This window comes from Bacillus rossius, chromosome 1, assembly GCF_032445375.1.
Source record: "Bacillus rossius redtenbacheri isolate Brsri chromosome 1, Brsri_v3, whole genome shotgun sequence".
Classification (NCBI taxonomy): Eukaryota; Metazoa; Arthropoda; class Insecta; order Phasmatodea; family Bacillidae; genus Bacillus; species Bacillus rossius.
The window spans coordinates 42797444-42821909 of record NC_086330.1 but is presented as its reverse complement, the minus strand read 5'-3'; the positions used below and the strand labels follow the sequence as shown (position 1 = coordinate 42821909).

At 35.1% G+C, this 24466-nt stretch overlaps 1 protein-coding gene across 1 annotated transcript in view; it reads right to left on the bottom strand.

Annotated features, from left to right (window-relative positions):
- Nucleotides 1-1822: 1822 nt before the first annotated feature.
- The window catches only part of LOC134535182 (small ribosomal subunit protein uS19), a 38946-nt gene continuing 16302 nt past the window's right edge, over nt 1823-24466 (bottom strand). The window contains exons 3-4 of the mRNA XM_063374202.1: nt 21495-21729; nt 1823-1970 (exon numbers count right to left, since the gene is read on the bottom strand). Coding sequence (XP_063230272.1) covers nt 1857-1970; nt 21495-21729 — 349 coding nt within the window. The 3' untranslated portion in view covers nt 1823-1856. The remainder of the gene's footprint in view (nt 1971-21494; nt 21730-24466) is intronic.

Below are 24466 nucleotides of genomic sequence, written 5' to 3'. Positions count from 1 at the left end.
TGAAAACAGGATAATTCGGGGCCCCAATAATTGAGATATGTAACAGTTTTCGGCTGTGTGTTCTGTTTATTACCCAAGAGAAAATCTTCAGATTTAAAAAAAATAATAGTAATAATGAAAAGACATTGAGTAGAGACTTCCACTCCCTATAGCTTACCACCCCACAACCTATAGTGTTATCTTAACAAATGTCACATATATCATATCCCCTGCCGAGGTTAGCTCAAAAATAGTATAAGTGACGGTTCATAGGTATGGCGTGAAGTTTTTCAGCTAAGCTTTAAGCAGCAATCAACAAGGAAAGGCATACAGCACTCAAAAATGGCATATAATAGTATAGGATCCCGATATAAAACGACCTTCACCGAGATGTTTATTCCATGAAACGTATATTATATTTAATTTAATATGTCAATAAATATATTGAATATGGGTTGCCTAACAAATTTTAGTCACGTGGCACGTGGTATGATAACCTACAAATTGGAGTGACGCACTGGATAGCTCAACAAAGTTGTATTTAAAGTTTTTTTTTTTTTTTTTACGTAAAGCTAACTTTAATATACAGTTTTTAAAAGTTTCATCATTAAAATCAATTATTTCGTCATCCGAATCACACAAAAAACACTTTTTGGCCATGTTTTCAAACAATAAATAGTAGCACGTTTTTTCACTTGTATCTATAGCAACAATCTACTCCAAAATGATGCACAGCATATACGCGTCTATCGCTATCCTTTTCATTTTCAAGCACAAATAGCATGCACACTCTCTTTCTTTAAATGGGCGGACCTTAAACAGCTGTTATGCTGTGTCCTCTTCTATCGCATGGGATGGTTGGTTGGGACCTCTCAGTCGCACACATTCACTCGCAGCGATATTTTACTTTTTAAAATTCGACAACCGGAATTAGGGACTGATTTTTCGCAGGCAACCCTATACCACCGTGTTCATAATTAAATAATCTTTAATTTTATTTAAGTTCAATTCAATAAGCAGACCGTTGCAAAATGCTAGTATAGATTTACCTGTTTATACCTGGCTACCCGATAGTTGTGACCGGAAAAATTAGGCAACCTAACGTTTGCATATTCTATGGGCTTCATACTTTTGATTGGTATAGAGTTTATCTAATAATCACACCGGTGGAATGTTTCAAAAAAATATTTTTTTTAATTATTAATTAAAAATACCCTGGACTAAAATTTGTAAGGCAACCCATATGAAATATATTTATTGACATATTAAATTAAATATAAAATATGTTTCATGAAATAAACATCTCGGTGAAGGTCATTTTATATCGGGATCTTAAACTATAAGTGATACAGTTGGTAGAGCTGGGTGGGATCTCAGTTTTTCCAGTATCTCAACCACAAATGACAAAGTCAATACTGGCTTACAAAAATAGACAAAATAAATTGGGAAATTCTCATCTTTTGTAGAAAACTTTCATTGCAAAGCACCATTACCCACAAAAATATTTTTTTTTCTCTTCAGTAATTCACACAAATTTCTGTGATAATGTATTATCTCCCTTAGCAAGATTTTCCATTTGATGAGCATGTAAATCTTTTTATTTTTCAGCAACAGCAAACACTACGTAATATTGCTACTTTGTTCACAAAAAAAAACACAATATATCTAAGCCATAGCAGGTTAACCAACCATGGAGCTTATAAAACTTGTGCTATGAAGGGTTGAAAAGTTTTGAATAAGCCATGCTTTTTCAACACACATTTTACAGAAATTGAATATGGTTTATTTCAGTAAATATATTAACTTATATCATTAACTTGAAGTAAATGAAGCAAAAATCGAAAACACTTTCAGAAATTTATTTGAACCATTACATGTTATTTCAGAGGAATGAAACGTGAACTGTGGGTAGCACCAATTCCAGGTCTACCGTGCTTCACCGGCTTGTACGTCACACTGAACTCGCCCAGGTAGTGGCCAATCATTTCAGGCTGAAACACACATTTAGTCCTTGAAACATGCAACTCATTGGAATACTTTTAAAATATGTACATATTGACTACACTACATCCTAGCTCCAAAATAAAATAATTACTGCAGTAAGAACATGTAACAGCATCTCTCAGACACAAAAGACTATATGCCTTATGGGAGATTATAATAAATTTTCCCCAATAAAGGATGGACTTGAGTAAAGGTATCCTTATAAAGATGTAATTTTAAATATTTTATCTAGTGTTGCAAATAACTGAACACAACACAACAAAAATTCTTTTTCGCGGATGTCTGCATGCAGGTATGTATATATAAAAAAAAATGTTATTTAAATCATTTAACTCAATATTATTAATGATTTAAAACTGTTTAGAAGCTAAATCAAATTGGTAGCTGCACAAGAGGTTGCGTCTCAGAACTCTAGTCCTGCAGGTTTGTGCATGTTGATTTATATCTACGGTTAATAGATAAATAACCTGAATATTCATTAATCTTGGATGTCAAATAGTATATTGGGGTTAGAACACAATTTCATGTGTGCTTAAAGGTGAAAAATGCCTTAAATACAATCAGCATCACTAAAATATTTTTGGATGGTTGTCCAATATCGGCACACCTTTTCAGCCACGATCTGAAGCATTCTGTTTATAGTAATAAATAGTGTGCTGTTATTGAATACATCACACTTTTTATGTATATTTCACATGTATATGTTACTGCAATTTATCACACACATTTTGTCTCTCTTTGCACACTTTTTGCAGTAATTTAGGACATTAATTGCCACACTCAGGTGAGACAGGCTCTCCATCTGGGATGGACCAAAAACTTTTCTGACTGTTCTAAAACCACTCGTGCAATCCGCAGAACACCTCAAAGATTCAACAATGTACAGTGTTTTATTGCATAATCATCATACATTTTATACTAAAATCAATATTGAAAAGTAGGGGTACTACATTTATGAGGAAATTTTTTTTTAAAGGTAAAGTTATTCATAAAAACAAAACCCCTGCATGGAAAGTACGTTTATTTAAAAAGTGGAGTATACAAGAGCATGCCAAACAATTAACCCTTTGGCGTGCATGCTCGTACATTTTCGTGCAAATTTTTTTTATGCCTGGTAGAGCATGCTCGTACATATACGTTTTTAGCTTTGTTTTGAAGAGCATGCCTGTCTATGTACGTTTCGGTAGTCCACACCTAGTGCCATCTATGTAATGTCAAAGGAAACGTTTGCGTAGTTATTATAGCCGGCAAAGTGCTAGTAATAACAATGTACTGTGATGCTATCTTGCGTCATGTATATGAACTTCAATATCCTGCGTTTTTCCTAGGCTACGATGAGATCAATCTATTTCAAAGTTGTATTTATTTAAATAAATATTACATAGGTTGCGGTAGTTGTCTGAAAATTCTTTGTAAATGTTTTCCCGCTAAAATAGTCTTTCTTGACAGTGAAAACAATCACAAAGTTGTACTTATGTAGTTATTTGAGATTCGACTAGACATCGCTTCAGCTCGGAAAAGAATAAAACTTTCCGAAAAAGAACTTGAGGAAATTATTACCAATTGGGAATCGGCAGATAGTGACCAAAGTGATATAAGTGATGAAAATTCAGTAACTAGTGATACAAGTTTTGCAAATTTGGTGACTGCGAACCACATAATTCCACCTTGGAAAATGACACAGCAATTCAGGTTAGTGACAAAAATATTTTTGACTGGAAAAATGATTCTGATTTTTTTTCTAAATGTACTAGACTTTGACAACAGTAAATGTGGTATTACAGATGATGTAGTATTCTCAGAAAATCCCACAGAATCAGAAGTTTTCAGACATTTTTTTGATGCTGATTTAGCGTAACACATTGCCTACGAAACTGACAAGTACTAGTCGTATGTAATGCAAAATAATGTGAAAGGTCATTCTAAATTGAATAGTTACACAAAACCTTCTGTAGCTGATATATATAGCTTTTTAGCAGTTTCTCTGTTGATGCCTCATACTGATAAAAATAAGCTCAAAGATTATTGGTCAACAGAACCAGTTCTGTCCTCTCCGATTTTTGGTAAAATATCTTCACAAAACGAGTTTTTACTCATCCTCCGACTTCTGCACTTCTCAGACAGCCTAAACCAGCCCCATGGTGACCGACTTGACAAGATAAGTTCTATTGTCGAGTCTGTGAAGGTAAAATTCAAATATTCTTTCGTGCCTTACAATATTTGTATCGACGAATGTATTATGGTATGGAAAGGCCGACTGTGCTTCAAACAACAGTACATCCACCCAAAGCGGCATAGGTTTCGCATAAATCTGTTTGTTTTGTGTGATTGTGAAACGGGATACATTCTTGATTTTATGATTTACACTGGAGCTACTACCAATTTTGATGAAAATTGCAGTTTAAGTATTTCAGGATCAGTTTTCACGACTCTCCTAGCTCTGTTTTTGGGTAAGGGGCATTCTTTATTTACTGACAACTGGTACTCTAGCCCACAACTGTTTCAGTTTTTGTTAGAAAACAAAACCGGTGCTTGCAGTACTGTACGAGAGAGAAGAAAGTGTATGCCGAAATTCCCACAGAAAGTTGTAAAAGGGGATTGTGTTGTGTGCCATACTGCAACAATGCTTGCGGAAAAGTGGCATGATCGATGCGATGTGTGCATGTTGTCAACCATCAACAGCCACGAAATGCTACACACACACAAAAAAGACCACAAAACTGGGGAAATGATCAAGAAACCAGCATCTGTCCTGCTGTACAACAAGAACATGGGCATTGTCGACCGTACTGATATGCAAATAAGCTTCTTGGATAGTACACGAAAAACTCTATAAAGTGGCAAGGTACAAAAAACTTTTTTCCTTTTTTTCCCCTCACATTTTAGACATGATTGTGTACAACTCCTGTATTTTGTACAAACTGAAAAGAAGAAAATGAGACTTGTAGATTTCAGAATCAACCTCATTAGGCAACTCTTGGAAGATTTTGTCACAAGAACGCCTCTCAGAGGTGGTCGCCCATCTGCTGTAATCCCAGCTATGCCAGACCCATTGAGACTTACAGGCAGGCATTTTCCTGAGGTTGTCCCCTCCACAGCTATGAAGAAGATGCCGCAGAGACAGTGCTTTGTATGCAAGCACACAGTAAAGCGAGGAAAGAGACACGTTGGTTTTTTAGTGCTTGCAATGTTGGATTATGTATATTTCCGTGCTTCCGCAACTATCACACCGTTAAAAATTTCTGAAAAGAAATCATTCCATGTTTATAATGGGTTATCCATGTTATTATGTTTTAGTGTTTCGTTTACACAGTTACGAAATGCAAAACAATTGAATAGGAATTAGTGATGGTTCGAATCCCATTTTTCTCGAATCCGAATCCCAAACAGTACCTCGAATCCACCCCTCGAATCCGAATCCAGTTTTCAAGGGTTAATTATAAAATAATTTATAAGTTAAGAGAAAAAATTAAACATTATGCAGAATTATTTAACCCTTTAAATTTTCATTTAAAAAAACAAGGATTTTGACACTGTCTGGATCAAGACGATTCCGTTTTTGGTCACATATGTTTCCTGCAGTGCTGAACAAACGTTCAGAGAACACTGTCGCAGGTGGTGAACACAAATATTTTTTGGACAGTTTATGTAGCCTGGGTGAACACGCAGACTGAGTTTTCCAGTATTCGAGGATGTTTATTTCTGGGTTAACTGTAGGATCACGTAAGAATCTGGTCACTTCATCAATTGCTGTATAATCCGACTTGGTGGATTTAGGGCATTCAGGCATTATCTGTGAGTACAGTGATTCATGTATCCACGGAAATCGGAAAACAAAATTCAACATCCGACGGAACAATATTTTGTTGTTACCAACTTGACATTTCGTCGGTCTAATTAGCAAACCTCGTAACTCCCTGAAGACAAATTTTACAAGAGAAGCAAAAAACTGAATAACTTTTTTGTTTGTACTAAATATGTGTTTAATTCATCACATAAAAGTTAAAACACCCTCTGACGTTTGTCAACAAACTCTGTGTCAGTTTTTAATTATTAAACCTTTTTTTAATGGAGTTACGAGGTTTCACAATCATAAATTCAAACTAAATATGGAGATACGAGGTTTGATAAGATATAAATCTTCTTATTAGCGTAAACTTAATGTTGATATTAGAACAATTTTGAGATGAATAGTTATAGCACTAAATTTATTCGTGTATTATAAAAAAGTATCTCTAACAATACAAGGGTTATTTCCGATATTGAACAGTAAGGACAGTATACAATACACAACAGCAATATTGTATAGTACATAAAATCAACATTGACTATGAATTCGTTTGAAAGAACATCAAGATAAAACTAGCTTTTAAATACTGATAACTGAGGCAATAAATATTACTCCAATAAATTGTAAAAAAAAAATTACCCCTCAGAAATCAATGCTTCAGTTTTGAAAAGGAAGGCTATCATAAAATAAGTGATAGTCTGACTCCATAGTTGTTTTCAGGGACTGCAAATGGTCGTATTTAGTTTTCTTTATCTTCAGCCTCTCAGTGTACAGTGCTGGCAAATGATTAAATGGCTTATCAGTAATGTTCTTTTTGAGAATAGGCAAGTTCTTCCACTCTTCTGTGAAACCCAACTTGTAGGAAATAACCCCATCTGGAGTGTACTTCAAGGCTCTGATGTCGGTAACACATGGATCCCCAGTTATTCTGCCTGGTCTGATAGAGCTATACACATGAGCATGATCAAATTTAAAAAAAAAACTGTGAGTCGAATAATGAACTTCATATGGACGTGGATTTCTGTGTGCTTCCCTGAAAGTTGCAATGTAGTCAGCTGGAACATTAATCTTCTTGTTTTTCAGCTTTTTTTTTTCTTCGAGTGCATGGAGTCTGCCTCCATTTGTGTGTGTCCGACCTCCAGAAACTTTTTCTTTATCGTTACACACTTTGTCACCGATATCTGTAAGAGTGCATTGGCGATAGTCACATTTCTGTTCTGATAGCAGCAACCATCACTATACAGTATCAATTTGTCGGCATCGTTCCTCAAAGGTAGTTGCGACAAGATGAAGTTGCAAATTATTGTAGCAAACTCATTTGAACCAAGGCCCATCTCAGTCTCGTTCCACAGATAACAGAAGCCATCTTTGGCTTTCAAATCGAAAACAGTAAAAGAAAACAATGAAAGTGCCAATATCGTAAAGAATGTATGATGTTCTACAAGGAATACTCATGAGATCCATGCCGAAATCATTATTGGCTCTTGACATTCTGAAATGAAGAATGGATAGCTAAATTGTATAAAATAGTTTAGACATTACCTCCAAAAACATTTGATATTATGGCCTGTATTACAAAAGTTTGAAAAGTATAATTTATTGCAATAAGTGTTTTGCACGCATAAATAACCGATGGACAATAGTTAAAGTGTGAGATAATAATAAAATGTACCTGCTCCATACGTTCAAACAATATCGAAACAATTAGAATAATATTTTTAAAAAATTAATAGACAGTGCAACAATAACACTGTGTTTGTTTACTAACAAAATGGAGTTACGAGGTATGCTAATATGCAGAAAATCGACAGCTGGAGATAAGAGGTTTTCTGAAAATAGGATTGTAGCCCATAGGGATTGTTTATTGTTATGATCTTTGGAATGGTAATAGAACACATAACTGAGTATATAATAGTACCAAAAAACAATTTTTGACAAAAAGTGGAGTTACGAGGTTTGCTAATTAGACCGACGATTTGTTTAAAGTCCCAAATGAAGGTAAACGCTTTCCTGAAATATTTAATGGAAACTGAAAGGCGCCATCTTGGCTTCAATGGTTTTAGGCCATAAAAAATATTGTCGTGCGTCTTTTAAAATTAAGTCTCACTAAAGCATAGTGATTAATATGCCCGAAGTTAAAAGTGACGGGGTGTTTTCTCTAGTTAACCCATTAAAATTCTTTATATTAATATTAGTTATTTTTTATGTTGCTCAAAATGATTGGCTAACAAATTCATTGGTTGGCCATCATGGAATTCTCAGATAATACATATTTTAATGTTGGTAGTCTACACAAACCAAACTTGGTCCTAAAAAATTCATAAATAGAACGTGTATCAGAATATTTAAAATTGAATTGCGATTAAAATAATAATTGTATAATGTATTAATTTTTGTCATTCACTATTTCATTGTTATTATTACATGTGCGACCGTAACATGTGATGAAAGTCGGCATTATTGTTGTATTACTAAGTAACAGATTTCTCGGTAAAGTTATTTAAAAAAAAAAAAAAAAAAAAAGTTTCATATTTATTCTAGATCCTAAATGTGCTTTATTTTATTTTTTAGCATATTCTGAGAATACATATGTGATTTATGCCTTATTTAATGCCAATGCATCCATGTTCATGAATATAAAGTAAGTTTCCCAAATCAGTACATGCTTCATAATTTTTTTAATATAATAACGAATTAAAAGTACAATACAGTAGAACCTCGTTAATCCGTGATGCGCTAATTCGGGAATCTGATAATCCGGGACGATTTAAAAGAGCAGGAAAAAAAGAGAAGTAAAAATTGTCAGTGCTTAAAATTAACGTCACGCGGGCCGGCGGCTGGCAAACACTACAAGCCATCCCATGGGCCGCCAAACTCTGCAACGCTGTTTGTACCGACCCTTTGTGTCGCCCCCCTTTCAGCTGTCACATTTGTCACTCTTTAAACTTGAGGGGGATGTCCTGACTTCTGCTTCCCGTCTCCCTTTGTTTGTTTCCACCCGCCAACGCACGGCAGGCGCCTGGCGAGTGACGTGTCTGGCTGGCATTCGGCTGTACGAGGTGGAGGGGGGGAGGGTGCAAGGTCAGCACGATCTTATCTTTCTCTCTTCGGCTGTTGTAAGTGACCGTGAACTAATGGCTAGGCAGTGCTGTATTTTTTTAAGCCGAGACACTAATTCGAAGACGGCCGGCCCTTACCGTGAACGGCCTTAACCCAGCTGCACGCCGGTGTCTGAGAAGCTTGACAAGACCTTCCGGGCTTTTAATCGCTAGTCCGTGAAATTCGGTAATCCGTGATTATCTCGGTCCTGACCATCACGTATTAACGAGGTTCTACTGTACCTCAATAGGATGTGTTCCAAGGAAAACGTAAACAGGCCAAGGAAATTGTAAGCATTTAAGTTTTTAAAGTACTACCTACATTTACATCAATATTTTTCCTCGAATCCCGAATCTTTTCCCTCGAATTTCGAATCTTTCGAATACTAGAGATTCGGTAGGATTCGAGGATTCGACCGGCCCATCCCTAATAGGAATGTTTCTAAATGGAAAATTGTTGTAATTATTTTATAGTTATCAAATTGTGTGCATTTCGTGTTTACTGCATGATATAAAAAAAATTTGAATACTAAATAAAAAAATTGTGTTTCCTAGAAAACATTGAAAAGCATGAAACTGAATAAGTCATTAGTTTATTTGTTTGTGTGCAAAGTTAGCCATAAAAAATTGTAATTTCTTGGTTAACTGATTTTTTTTACATTGACACTATTATTAAACTATACAAAACTGCACTGTAAACAAATAATGCTTTAATGCAATGATGAAATAACTTTCTCACATGAAACAATTTCTTAGAAATTAAAAGTATAGAATATATTTGAGTTTTTTTGTACCTGAATCAACTAATAGGCGATCCTAAAGCGAAAAAATAATATTTTTATTTTCATAATATTAATTTTAAAAGGTTAATAAAAAATTACTTAATACATTTTTTTTTATTATTTTGGAAAAGAATATTGTTAGAAACAATTTTTAATTTATTAAATTAATAAAAAAAAATTTCAGGAAAAACCTTGCTCTGAGGGGTATTTACATGTACAGCAAATATCTGCTCACCAAAGGGTTAAATTAATATGTCACGCGACAAAAAGCTTTCTTCAACTTTAAATAGAAAAACAATATCAATATTTGACGCGTGCACGCTCTATACAGGAAGCATCATAACCAAACATGAATGATGACAACTAGCGCTAGCTACATTTTTATAAGCAGTACACTGCGGCGACGCAGACAAACAAATGAAGGTTATAACGTTTAAAAAGTCTTTAAAAGAAAATTTACACATCAGACAGCTTCATATTTCCGTTAATTAACTAGTGGTAATGTCCGAATAAATATTAGATTTTGACTTTAAAATAGGGACATTGTTTTATACTGAAAAAATATCTACACAAAATGCTCGGAGTCAAATAGCGGGACCAAAAACATCATGCAACGTTTACGAGAGAGGTTTATTTTATCCAAATTTTGACATCCTAAAATAACAGTGCGACGATTATGCGATAAAAGAGGGTAATTGTTCGAGTCTGAAGCGCCGTGCTGCCGGAGCGACGAACAATCACATGATACATTTCAGGAACACCGCCAGAGACCTAAACGGCCTCTGATTACATAAACCCAAGTTATGTAATTATGTGGACTGCTATTGAATGCTCCAAATAAAAAATAATATTCAAAAAACAAAAAAAAAAATATAAATCTTGTTTACAAAGGTAAACAAAGCATTTCCACAGCTGGTAGCTAAGCAACGATGGAACAAACAAAAATAATTATAGTTCACCATTCTCTTTACTACTGTACTAGCACAGAGTGAAGCATGAAATCAAAGCATATTGCAGAATATCAAAATTTAACACCAAAATTTTATCAAGTGACATTAAAATTCAACGAATACCACCATTTTAGTGTAGTTTCTAAAAAAATTGCAGACCAAGTGGATTGTTAAATTTAATCATGTTCCAAAATTGATTACACCCCTCATATTACCTTATTTTTACATTAGATTCTGGCTTGATATTTTTTCCCCAGTTACTTTTCCTTAGACTTTATATAACCAATATTCTATTTTCAAATTGCAGGTTTTATCAGGGTCAAAATTACACAGGTCTTGTGGAAAAAAACCACTGGGTAATTTTTTACTACCTCATGTTTAATATTGCACTAGCTTCACAATAAACAGCATTTATGAAAATTAAATAACAGTTACTGATCTGAAGATAACTGTTAGCTATGCTTATATATTTTTTTAGATCAATTGGGACTCTATCGGGCACAAGTCCAATGGTTTAGCGTGAAACATATCTGACAAGTCACTTTTAGCATAATGGATTGAAATTAAAGTGAAACATTGACAGCATACAGAATTTTATTTTAATACTAGCTGCCCGACCCGGCTTCGCACGGCTATACTAATGGGAAAAAATTAAGCCACATCTCCCATTTACAGTAATGGTAAATAAAAAAAATTCAGTGAAAATTTATTACAATGCTGTATAATGTACCGGAGAGAAAATGAATAGCACCGATGGTTTCCTGACTCGTGCACGCAATGTACAACTGATGTAACTGATGTACCCGTACTTCGCTACGGCAGTCTACAGGCAGATCACTCTTGCGCCGCTCATTATACATGCCCCTCCACTGCCGCGCGATGCCCGTTGTCATGGAGACGCATAAGGCATGAACAATGCAAAATCCTGTTCTCATGCAGACAAAGTACCCACTGTTGCCTGATTTTAACCACCCATGGGATCTAATTTTCAGAAAATGTCATCCTGCGTAACATAAGGAACATTACTGTGAAGTTTCAAGTCTGTAAAATATATATACTTCGAAAAAAAAAAAAAAAAAAAGGGCAATAAAAAAACTAATTAAACACAGAAAGAGGAAAAAAAAAAAAACAATAGTTTAGGTTTGCGATTTAAAGTGATAAAAAGTATTTAAATACTAATTGAACTCTTATGAGGGTACTGATTGCTTCGTTGTTAATGTCACACGGGTGTTTTTTACTTGTATGGGAAAATTAAGAATTATAAGGCATCTAGTGCGTGGCAACAATGTTAATATGCAATAGGAAATAAACTTCTAGCACCTGCGGCATTGTCAACACACACTTCGTACGTGTACTGCATGTTGTATCTAACCCCCTCCAACACATTTGATTCTAAATTGTACTTTTAGTAAGAATCCCTAATGTTATTGATAATATAATATAGCCTATAGCCTTCCTCGATAAATGTACTATCCAACACTGAAAGAATTGTTCAAATCGGACCAGTGGTTCCTGAGATTAGCGCGTTCAAACAAACAAACAATCAAACAAACAACTCTTCAGCTTTATAATATTAGTATAGATAAAAGACATACACTGAATGATTTGAGTGGTCTTCACTCAGTACGTCCATTAGTTCAGATACAGCAGCAGTAGAGGAGCTTGTGTCATCGTTCACCAAGCATGTGTCAACTTTGCAACATTTCTGAACCACTTTGCTCGCTCCAAGTCGATCACTGCATACTTGTCATCTTCAAACATTTCAAATTACTAAGAATGTCTGATATTTTAAAATATAAAGTAATCAGTACGCTGCAAATTTCTACTGAAAATTTCTACATGTGCTATTTTTTTGTATGATAAATATTAAATTTTACATTCCAGAACTTATAATCTATGACACAGCCTATATTTTATTTCAGTCTCAATAGCATGAAACAATTTAACCAGTAGAGGTAACTAATCATTCACTTTCATCACACCATATCAATATAACTACTATTTTACAAATGTGTAAACATATTTCCTAATAAAAATAATTTTAAAAAAGTTTGAAGAAAAATAAAATACATACTTGCATACACCAATCCCTTACTTAGCACGTCTTCAGATTGCGCGAATTCGTTTAGCGCAATGTCTTAATAGCACGCCTGTAAATTTCAGTTAGCGCGAAATCTCCACAGGCAAAAAAAAAAAATTTGGGTATGACGTCACAAAGTCTGTTTCAACTTCTGTAAACAACAGATATGCTGTGGCATACAGTTAGCCATACAGGGGGGGAAGAGATGCGCGCGCAGATCTGACTACGCTATCAGCTGTTGTACAAACATCAACTATGGCAAGGTTGCAGCTATGGAGTGTAAAGGACCAAATGTTTTTACGTCCTCGCAAGCCTCCGTACCGTACCGTTGTTGCCCAGCTACAGACCGGGCCATGATTAATTTCAGTCTAGCCAGTGGCAGGGAACTCGCACAACACAAAGCAATGTCTGTCCATTCGTCTGCTGGTAACTGTACGTGCGCAAGCACCTGCAGTGGGAATTATAGTGGAATCATGACATCCAAGTGAAGCATAATGCATCGTATTCATGCTTTTGAGACAAAACTAGAAAGAAGTATTACGAGGTGCAGAATGTCATGAAGGCCACACTTATGTTGGTCGCACTTTAGTTTTAAGCAAGTCAACTATGCGTACAATCGTACAGAATATGGGCTCTATCACACTTTTATATAAGTCTGATGCTGTTGGTTGTACTAGCGGGAATATAAACGACATAGATACCAGTACAGAAATGAACAGATTATTCACGTGGAAAAGGTTGTTAAATGAATGGTGCAATGAAAAAAAAACATGGGCCTGACAGGATTGATGTGAACCAAGCGGTGATACACGAATAAGCACTTTAATTTCTGAAAAATGAAAACGTAAACATCCGGACAGTAATATCATTTTCATTGCCAGTAAAGGATGGTTTGGAAAGTTCGCGGAAAGGTACGCGACGTAAGATGAAGGTCACCAGGGTGGGCAAGTCAACCAGCCAATTAATGATAAGTATCTCCCATTACATGGTGTTGAATTTGTCATACAAAGTATTCGATGGTAGACTCATAAATCCTCGGTATATAACAAAGCAACTGTTAAGTCCCGCCAAATCGCTATGTAATCCTATGTATTTATACCTCTAAATAACGAAGCATTTTTGGGATGCAACGCCAAAAACACCCGCTACAGCGAAGGTAAAACGGAAAAATCTTCAAAATATTTTTGTAGGATTGTCATAAATTTTTAATTTTGCTTCGTAAATAAATTACGCTTCGGCAAGTAAACAATACTGCCGCCATCTTACAACTGATTGGCCATAGAAGAGTTACGGACGTACTGAAACGCACTTTCACTACCAAGATAAATATTGTACTTCGATTAATCGATCTTCTGAAACTGCCTAGAAAATTTCATCACGTGAACAATTTACATCATTGTTCTGTGAAAATGTGTGATCGTTTATCCGTGTTGTAATGAATGCCGATAACCGATAGATTCTGTGGAAGTGTTTCTTAATTAAAATCTGTAGGTTTAGAAAGTTGTTTTTGTTCCATGTTGTAGGGGGAAATAAATTATTTAACCAGTTATGTATCATGTTTAGAGGTTAAGTTTTTCTGGGTTAAATTTGTTCGCTTGTAAATAGGTTATGGTTGAACAAATCTCATGGGGTAATAAATGAGACTTAACTTTCAATAATTTATTGTTAGTGTTATAAAATGGATAAAAAAAACGGAACACAATTTCTCTTACAACGAAACTGGAAATTCTATATGCAGTAGATCAGGGAGGCAAAAAAGCAGAAATAGCTAAAAGATTTGGCATTCCAAATTCAACGCTGTCAACAATAATATACAATATACTTATGTACTGTAATCAAATCAGATTTTTTTGCTTAATCTTCATTTGCTCTGCTGGAGGACTGTAGCATGTATTAAAAAGAAGGTAAGCTTAAGTAGGTACTTTGTGTATACTGTATCTATATACTGAGTACCTACCTACTATTACTTCTGTGTTTTTTTAAATAATTATGGCTACAGAAAAAACCCTTTGTATCACAAATCATTTGCTTGTTGGTTTTTAATTAACCTCATTATAAAGAAACCACGCTATAACAAACACACATAATATCAGTCCCTTCAAGTTTGTTATACCGAGGTTTTACTGTATTTATGGAGACCAGTACTTCAGAATATGTGATTTTGGATAAGACGCACATTTTTAGGAACGCATTAGCGTGCTAAGTGAGGGATTGGTGTATGCATTATAAATCAGTGTACCTACCACCTTTTAGGAGACAATTTGTATACAATAAAATCTTGCTAGGCACGATTAATACTTATATGTATTATTATGCAGAACATTCACTTTATAGCTCAACTACCACTACCCATACCTGCCAACTTGGCAAGGACACCATCAGTAAGATTTGAAAAAACACTAAATTTTGCCGTAAATCCAACGCGATGATTGAATCAGTGTTACTCAAATATGTTCCCCAAGTCCAAAAACATTCTAAATGCAATAATATTTAATGCATGCATATCTAAAAAGTACTACTAAATACCTAAATGGCCGATTAAAATGCTACACATTACAAAGAAAATTAAAGAAAATCCAGAGCTTAATGCTAATAGATTAAGTTCTGAAAAAAGCATATTCAACTTTTTGAGTTCTGTAAATAAAAGTTGGCCAATATTTTTGCCAGTTGAAGCACCTTGTAAAGATGGAATAGCCAACTAACAATTGAACCACACGAAGTCACAATATGTTACTACAGGAGGGTACAGCTTATTATTTGTATCATTGTTCCCATCAGTTGACAAAGAAAATGGTCCACCTTGCAAATGCTTAACAACAGTGATAGTCCTGCTGGATGCCATTTCTTTGACTATCACAGAAGTCTTTGTGCGCCCGCAACTATACTTTTTCGCCGTGTCGGAATCTGGGAACATTTTTCGGAACAAACTTCCCGCGTGATCTGCTACACTAAAGGGAATATTATGTTCTATCAAAAAACTGGCAAAATTGCATTCCACTTCGATCACTCGTACGGCTCGTTGAAAAAAAAACTGTTGATTTTTTTGTTATCCTCAGCAGATTTCATATTATTAACATGTTTCAAAGACTTGGAACCATCTTTCTTCCCACCATGCGAAACAATATGTTGCAACAGCACACGATGCAAAATGCGTGGTTCTGGTCTTTTTCACTTTTGGTTATGCATGGGAACAGTTCCGAATAGGCCGACCTAAACACCTGTCCATACAGTTTTTTATTCTTCATGGACATTACGACGGCATAAAAAACATCACCAAGTTCTAACTATCTACACACACAACCATTTACCGTAACGTGGGGTGAGTTTGATATGCTTGCTATGCTTTTGGGGTCATATTTGTTTTGATAATTTTTTTAAAACCAATAACAAAATGTCATGGTTACGTAGATATTTCAGTGACATAATGAGATGTTCTGAAAAGTATTTTTTATTTTTTAATATTACATAAAAAAAATATTATATGGCGGATCAAACTCACCCCATGGGTTGGGGTGAGTTTGATACCCCACTTGAAACTACATAGAATTGAAGCCTGTAACATCCGAAGAATCATTCTGAACCCACAAGGAAATTGGTTCAGCCGTTTACAAGATATACATTTGATTTCTGTATAGGTTGGGGTGAGATTGATCCCCTAGTATAGCACATGCATGTTAGCGAATGAACTGTGTACAGTTTTTGTTTACTTTAGCATTGTTGAAAGTTAAAAAGATAGTGAAGTAAAAGGACAAAAAAAATCATAGCTTCTAATAATCAAGTCTAACAGTTTAACGTGGCATGTTTACAAAGATTTTAAAAAATTAAGTTTTTTCACTAAAATTCTAGGAGATAACTTAAAAAAAAGTTTCACTAGAAATTATTTCAATAACATAGTGACACTTGATTTAACACTCATGAACTTCTATTTGTCCACTGAATTTGTACCGTAACCTGTTGCCTGACCGTTCTACAATAGGCTCAGGTAGAAGGTAGAACAGCTATAATGTCAGAAGTTGTAACCGAGAACACATCTTCCTCGACACTCTTAAACACTGTTTTCTGTGTGTCGATAGATTTAAGTCCCATAACTCTGAACTCAGTCTCGTCGATTTGGTGCTGAATTATAGCAGCATACTGAAAATTTGTTGATTTTCACCTACCAGACAAAACTTTAACTAAAACAAAAGTTCCCGTATTCAGCACTTCAGAACTTGGTTGAATATACACTAATGGCTATGCTTCATTGTAATTTTTTGCATTGAGATCATCTACGTCGGAATCTACTCTTGCAGCAGCTGTTACACTTGCCCCTGCTGTTATATTAAGCCTCTTTCTTTTTCGCTGGCGTACACTGCCGTCTCCGTGGTGTCGCTGAGTGCTGAGGTACTTCACAAGGGAGTCATGTATGGCTTCATCACATACCGATTGCCCTGGTAGCTTTCGCAGAACTTGGTCTGGGTTTAAAGGGCAGAGACCAGTTGCTTTGAAGCCACTAACTAAATTTTTGCTAATGGAGTTCTGTGTTCCATTCATTCTTTTAAAAGTGGAATTAAGCATTTCAGGATATTCTTGCTTAGGGATTCTGGTTGATCTCAAACTTCTCATTTTGAACAGTTAAGTTCAGTACACCATGATGACTTAAGTGGTCTAAAAAAAACACACATCAAGAGGCTGGGTGAGATGGGTAGTGTTAAGCGCACACAAAAGAAATTTCATTTTCCTGACACAGTTGAATGACTTTGTCTGTAAAGTGCGAGGCTAGGTTATCTCCAACAAGTACCTTTCTACCTTCAAGTCGCCGAGCATGTGGAAGGAAGCATTTTACAAACCATTCAGTAAATGTCTGGGCATCTATCCACCCATGAATTTTACGGTTATATCGTGCACCCAATGAACAGCATGGTTCAGCACAGCATGGGCTTCCCTTTGGTCCATTTTCAGTCCATTGTTGCCACATGTGTTCACTCTTGTAAATAACTATATAAATAAATTAATGTTGGTGGCTAGCATTGCAGTTATATTTTATGGAAAACGGCCATTATAAACTGCCAGAGAAAGTTACACATTAAAATTTTGACAATATTTCATACAAGACACACAAATCATTTCAACACCACACCATCTATCAATCACACCCCATGGTAAAACATGGTTTGTATCTCCTAACCTAAAAGGTTGCAAAGAGGCAGGAAAACTTGCATACATTGCAGACATGTCAGACATTTGTGTTATTAATCAGTTGTTACGAAATGAAAATAAGCTAACAGTCTCGGCTGTAAAGTTTTAAGACTTAAAATTAATGCAATTTTTATTACCTACATTTAAAAATTATTTTAGACTTGTTTGGCTTTTTGTTTTGGGCATTTATGTGTTTGGTTACTATATACATTCTTCAACCATTTTAAAATTTGAAATGTTTTCCCAGAAAGACATACAAAAAAATAAAAATTTAAAACTTCTCCAATGCATGAGTGATCAAATTCACCCCTTGATATCAATCTCACCCCATGTCACGGTAATTAAAAAAATATGTACAGAATATAACCCAACAGCAATAGAAACAGCACACGCCGGCATTTCTGCCACGGAACTAGAAGTCAAAATCATGGGAAAATATTTTCTTACCGTTTGTATTCCGGGGAGAAAAAATGGAAATTATACACTACTCGCAGGAATTGTACATCTTTCCAGTTGGTGAACTCGATTTTTCCATCCCGTATTTTTCACCTTTTCTTGTTTAAGAGACAGAATACGCATGTAATACGCTGCCATATTGAAAAACAAACGAAACGTACTCCAATACCGAAAAAAAGGTCGTAAATTTGAAAAGCGTAAGATATTGATTATTTCCGTATAACCATAAAATAAATTATTTTCCGTACAAATTACGGAAAAACCGTAAAAGTTGGCAGGTCTGAGACCTACAAAAACATTTATTGAAAGATCAATTCTTACAGATAAGCCCTTATTGTTCAAAATTATCACTGGAACACATATCTACCCAAGCATAGGGCTCATCTGAAATTCGTAGCCCTAAAATATACTTTGACCACTAATTAAATTCACTTCATAAGTTCAAATTAAAACAGTAAAACAAGTTTTTTTTAGTTTAAGGGCACCGTCTGCCCGGGCAAACATATGGTGTACAGAGCTTCAGGAAAAACGTGATTTAAACTACTCAAGATATCAGAGTGGGGTATGTTTATGAAAAGCATTTAAGAATTCAATGAGAGCCGAAAAGTACTTTTGATTTCAGATTTTCAAACTGTGTTTTAGAAGAATAAAAATGGCTAAAAGGCACGATTTCAGAGTAATTTTTAGACGTAAAACAACCGGTACAGATTCTTGAAAGCGTAAGGGACTTGTATTACACCTTTATCTACAATTCTCCACCATATGTTATGGTCACTGCTCAAATTTAAGTTTTTCTGTGACGAGAAGACTGTGCGCCAGTTCAGAGCCTTGTGATTAAGAGGCTATACTGCACTAGAAATACCAGCGAGCGTAGCATTTATCATCCCACTTCACTAACACACATACGTAATCACTTAACCTAAACTTCGCCAATTTCAGTGCACAAAGCATTGTTTGCTGCCAAGTCAGATACAAACGTACCTGTATTTATCCATTACTTATTCGCAGCCTTTATTAAGGAGATTTTAAGGAAACAGCGCAAAATCAAAGTACTTTCAAGGGCCCTCATTCAAATAAAGATAAATTAAGGACTATATATATATAATGACGACTAACAGTTAAATCAACACCTTCAAAACGATATGAGAAGAAAGAGAACAGATAACAATCTATCGCATCAATCGATTTAGATACACTATTTGTAGAGATGGTGATTTATAGCATTGAAAATAATAATATTTAGCATTTTGAATTTGAAATTTAGCATTTTGTAGCATTTTAAAAAACAAGATTTAGCCAATTCTCTCATTTTACATTACTGAAGAAAAGTATATTTTTAAAAAGCATTAAATAATACACATATTAATTATTAACAACCACAGAAATAAAGATCTAACACAACTACAAAGATAGCCTATCTTGGCAGGTTTCCAAAAACTTTTTAGCACTTATGAGTGCAATAAATTGAACTTAAAATTACAATAAATATTTTTTAGCCGTGTTCATGGCCATAGTTGATGTAGAGTGCACAAATAATGTTAATTGAAACTCGTTTTTTCCAATTTTCGCCTTCTTTTGGTTTTCGATCATGCCAGAAACCGTTGCTTGCAGTTTTACCGACTTTTTTCTTCATCCGATTTCTCGGTGAATCTTTTTTTTGCAGCCTGATGTCCCTCAGATTTAATGTGCTTTTCAAGTACATCTTTTTTTTCCACTCCAGACGGCGATTACATAAATTGCACATTAAAATATTTGTATCACTTTCGTAGAACTGTTCATTTTTGTATTCGTTTATGCTATCGCGAATGGAAATTACATTTCGTCCCATTTTTACCACGAGAAATAACAGTATACAACACATTCACAAGTATGCACGTATTTGTAAACACACCACCTTCCACAGACTACACAAGAACGCGGCTTTCACGTGAAACACAGACAGAAAATGGGCGCGGTGAAGCAGAGATGTCGCAATATGGTGGCCTAAAAACTTGTACTCTGCAAGATGACGGACACTCTTCCAGCTAGTTGTTCTTTGCTTTGTTTAGAATCGCGAGTCACGGATGGCCATTTTTCATTCAATATTTACGAACAATAGTGTTGTGAATGACGTGACAATAAGATACTTGTGCTGAATACGCCATAAAATGATGGTTTCTTTTGATGCTGAACTGAAACGAAATACAATTGGTAAATAAATTTTGTAGAGTGAAGACGAATCTACGTTTTTTTTTTACCTTGATTTCGCATTTATCTCGGAATAGTCTAGATATCGCATTTTATAGCGGAAAAAATATAATTTAGCATATTTTCGCATCTATTTCGCGAAAACGAAAAATCACCATCCCTAACTATTTGGATACTTCCACAACTCGTAAAAGATGTGTGTGCGCATGCATACCTCATGCAAAGTGAAAATACGTATTTGTATTACATTTGTAAGTTTCGTAAAATCTTTACACTATGATATTGGCAAGTATATCATTGTAGTGCCTGTATGTATGTGGCAAGCTTCTTAAAATTCAATTATATAAGTCATCTATATTTATGACTGACTTTTGAGCAGGCTGCGGCTATACTGATTTTTTTTTTGGAACGTTACTCAAAGTACACTTATTACTCAAGGCAATTGATCTCAATGAACTTAATACAGAAACTAGAATCATAGTGCTACAATTTCTGGGTTACGACTATGAATTAGACTGAATGAAAAGGACAGAGGGCCAGGTTTGAACAATTAACGCTGCTGCCCCCCAAAACCAAGGCCGACTTTCTGATAATTCAAGGCCGTAATGGTAAGCCGACTATAAATGCTATGAAACAACACCGCACTTGCATCTCCAAGGCTAATAGGAATTTATTAGGGTGATAGGTATCCGTATGTTTCAAGATGTTCCACGTAAAAATCTTTAAAGAATGTTTGTCATTGTTTATGTTACCAATAAATATGGCCAAAAAAATGCCATACTTAAATTACCTCGTCACACTAAATTAGAACAAACCCTTTCCAGTATTATGGCAAGGGAGATACAAGCAAATGTGACAAAATACTTTTTTAAGTTATGCACCATGTAAACAGATGAAATTAAAATTATTTTCATCTACATAATATTTAAAATATTTTAGTACAAATCACTAAGAAGGGTACTTGTTTAAAAGATACATGGATAAACATACCTTAATTTCCACTTGATTGAAAGTTTTACCGTTGTAAACGCCAACAATACTGCCAACCATCTCTGGCACAATGATCATGTTTCGAAGATGAGTCTTGACAATTTCTGGTTTCTCATTTGGAGGAGCTTCTTTCTTTGCTTTTCGTAACTTCTTGACCAGAGCCATGGGCTTGCGCTTCAAACCTCTGGAGAAGCGCCTCCGTGCTCGTGAATGCATCAGTTCCATCAGCTGCTCGCTGTAAAACAACAGTGCTACGATATAACATTAACAACAAAAAAAAACACATCTGTTACAAGGAGAAAATTTTCCAGCATTCTACTAGAAAATGTTGTGATGTCTATGTTTCTGTAGGCAAACTTAAAAAAAAAAAGTACATTGTTAGCACAAATGCATCAACACCAGCAAGCTGGAAACAGTGGGACAGCACCTCACGATCACTTGCCAGCCACTGTTTCCACCCAGAGGGGGCTTTATGGGAGGTCGTGACGATGGAGACCCGGTGCGCTACATCCCTCCTCAATGAGAGGACTGCCGCGGCCGCGTCAAGCAGCACCAAGGTGAGACATTAATAATCATGATAGGGAGGCGGTTAGGTTTTCGCTTTATTATGTGTGCTAGGGTAATAACCAGACCGGGTGACAACTGTAGTAAATAGAGAAAACATGGTAGTAAAGTTAATGTCCAACCTTTCCTGGTCTTATTCCCCTCAAGATCCCTACAGTAAGAAGATAACCCTGGGTAAGGCAGCAGCAAAACAAAATGAAGCAAATACTTTAAACATTGTAATTTATATGATCACAAAATGAAATTTAAATAAATCTACAATCCATGCTAAGTATTATTGAGATATATACAAACAAAAGCAATTCTTTGCAAACACTCATAAACATTTCTTTAAAAAAACTTGTTGAACCAGCTAGATACTGCTCAATAATAAAATGGTTTAAGTAGGTAATTTAAAGGTGTTTCAATTATAAAAAACTGACATAAAATCACCCCAAGAATATCCAAATATTGCAGTTATTATAAATAGCAGCATAAAACTAAAAAAAAAAAACTTTTATTAATTACCATTAGTTGGGGTGACTGAAAAATTGTACACAACTACTCTGTAACAGGTGTAGTGAATTTTTTAAAGCAACTGAAAAATAATAAGTTTTTTCATTAAGATTTCCTTCTGCTTCCTGCACACACATGTAAGAGAATGTTTGATGATTTAAAATTATTTTAATGTAAATCTATTAAATGCTAATCCTTAAGAAGTTTTTTTTTTCAAGATAATACAACACATGCATTGTATTAAAATTAAAATGCTACATACTAGGGATTTATGAGTAGTTACACTGGGACAAATGTAACCTAAATTTTTTACTGTTTTCCCAACTTACCACCTCTTTTTAATAAAAATTAATAAAAAAAGAGCACATGTAACTCGGTACATGTGATAGAAGAGAAACTTCTTTTGCAATTCAAACCTCGACTTGTAATTTGTAAGGGGTAAACTGGCATAGAAAGCGTGAAAGAAAACATGTAATAAGTATTCAACATGTTTCATTTGTTCTTTAATGAAATTATTTTATTATTTTAATATTTATTTAATTAAAATTTTTTTTTAAAAAAAATTTATCACGACTGAGATTTGAACCCTGAAAGACTTGGCGGTAGCCAAAAAAATCTCTCGACTAAGCTGCTCAGCGGCTGCCGACGAAGTGATACTTATTAGTAAGCTTAAGTTAAATGTTTGAAGGCTTTTTTCTCAAAATTGACTGGCCATTGCAGTTTCTTGTTTTGAGGGTTGAACACCATAACGAGGTAACTATCTATATACCAATTCTCCTCCCGAAGTGAATTTCCCAGGTAATGCCCTCCCTTTGTTCTCCCCTATTTAAAATATAACCACATGGTCCTGGCTGACAGTGCGTCTTGTGCCTATGTCTATGCCGTGCAAGACAGGAGATGTAGCACATCAACATAAGCAATGATGAAGTGTCAAAATTGGCTGGCCATTGCAGTTTCTTGTTTTGAGGGTTGAACACCATAACGAGGTAACTATCTATATACCAATTCTCCTCCCGAAGTGAATTTCCCAGGTAATGCCCTCCCTTTGTTCTCCCCTATTTAAAATCTAACCACATGGTCCTGGCTGACAGTGCGTCTTGTGCCTATGTCTATGCCGTGCAAGACAGGAGATGTAGCACATCAACATAAGCAATGATGAAGTGTATGCACCCTTGCTTCCTTAGAGAGCTTAGCAGTAAATCAGCACATTTTGCATACTTACACAAATTTTATTGATATTTTGCATTAGGTTAGGTGTAAGTTGCAACCACGAGAATCTAAATAGGCATTTCCGAACACACAATACACTAGTGGACAAGATTTCATATGAGGAATGATGAGTACTGTACATTGATAATGCACGAGTGGGCGAAATGAGAGCACCTCTGCCATGTTCCTCACTAGCAAACCATCTGGGCTCAACCCTGCTATCAATACACAGCTTCAGCAGATTGCTGCAGGGGTAAATATGGAGAGTAGCGGTACACGCGGAAAAAAAAATGCTAAAAATCCGAAAATACTTTTATTCTATGCTCTTTCACTTCCTCTTTTCAAATCAACCGGCGGAGATAAGAAATTCCAAATACTTTAGGAGATATAGACTATTTTAATTTTGAACATGTAGAGTAGCAGTATTTGTGAAAAAAAATTTCTAAAAATCTGAAATTACTTTTATTATATGCTCTTTCACTTCCTCTTTTCATTAAAACCGACGGAGATAAGAAATTCCATATACTTTAGGAGTTATCAAATTTTTTAATTTTGCAATACAACACCTGTACAAAACCATTCGACAGCCGCCATTTTTGTTATTTTGCAGTGTGTTCGTGAATGCGTAATAAATGAAATGGTCCATTAGGTCAGGTCAGTAACATTATTAATACTTTCAAACTAAGCGGGCATAAAAAATAATG